The sequence below is a fragment of the Penaeus monodon genome, chromosome 31, assembly GCF_015228065.2.
Source record: "Penaeus monodon isolate SGIC_2016 chromosome 31, NSTDA_Pmon_1, whole genome shotgun sequence".
Taxonomy (NCBI): Eukaryota; Metazoa; Arthropoda; class Malacostraca; order Decapoda; family Penaeidae; genus Penaeus; species Penaeus monodon.
The window spans coordinates 11,715,896-11,716,267 of NC_051416.1; the positions used below are offsets into that span (position 1 = coordinate 11,715,896).

General features: G+C 52.4%; 1 protein-coding gene across 1 annotated transcript in view; it reads left to right on the forward strand.

Annotated features, from left to right (window-relative positions):
* The window catches only part of LOC119593034 (laccase-2-like), a 5,206-nt gene extending 4,946 nt beyond the window's left edge, over window positions 1–260 (forward strand). Inside the window, exon 12 of the mRNA XM_037941930.1 lies at window positions 13–260. Within this exon, the coding sequence (XP_037797858.1) occupies window positions 13–152 (140 nt within the window). The 3' untranslated portion in view covers window positions 153–260. The remainder of the gene's footprint in view (window positions 1–12) is intronic.
* The last annotated feature ends 112 nt before the right edge of the window (window positions 261–372 follow it).

Consider the following 372-nt stretch of genomic DNA (forward strand, 5'->3'; position numbering starts at 1 on the left):
GACCCTTTCCAGGCTGGTGGATCATGCACTGCCACTTCATGTACCACTCGGAGATGGGCATGGCGGCCCTCCTGCACGTGGGCACCGAGGGGGACCTGCCGCCCGTCCCTCAAGGCTTCCCCTCCTGCGGGCCCTTCCTGCCGGAGATCTAGGCTCCTCAGGTGGCGTTCCTGACGAGGCTTGTGTGGTCTGATTTATCTATTATTTCTCGCTGTATATTGCCCTTTGTATAAATGTAAGATTAAGAGGAATTCGTTCAAGCTGCGTCTCTTTTTTTTCTCCATTGTTTTGGGGGGTGTAGCAGTTTCTTAATCTTGAAGGGAGGGAGGGGAGGACTCCTGGAGAAAAGTATTCATTTCTCTAATCCCACAA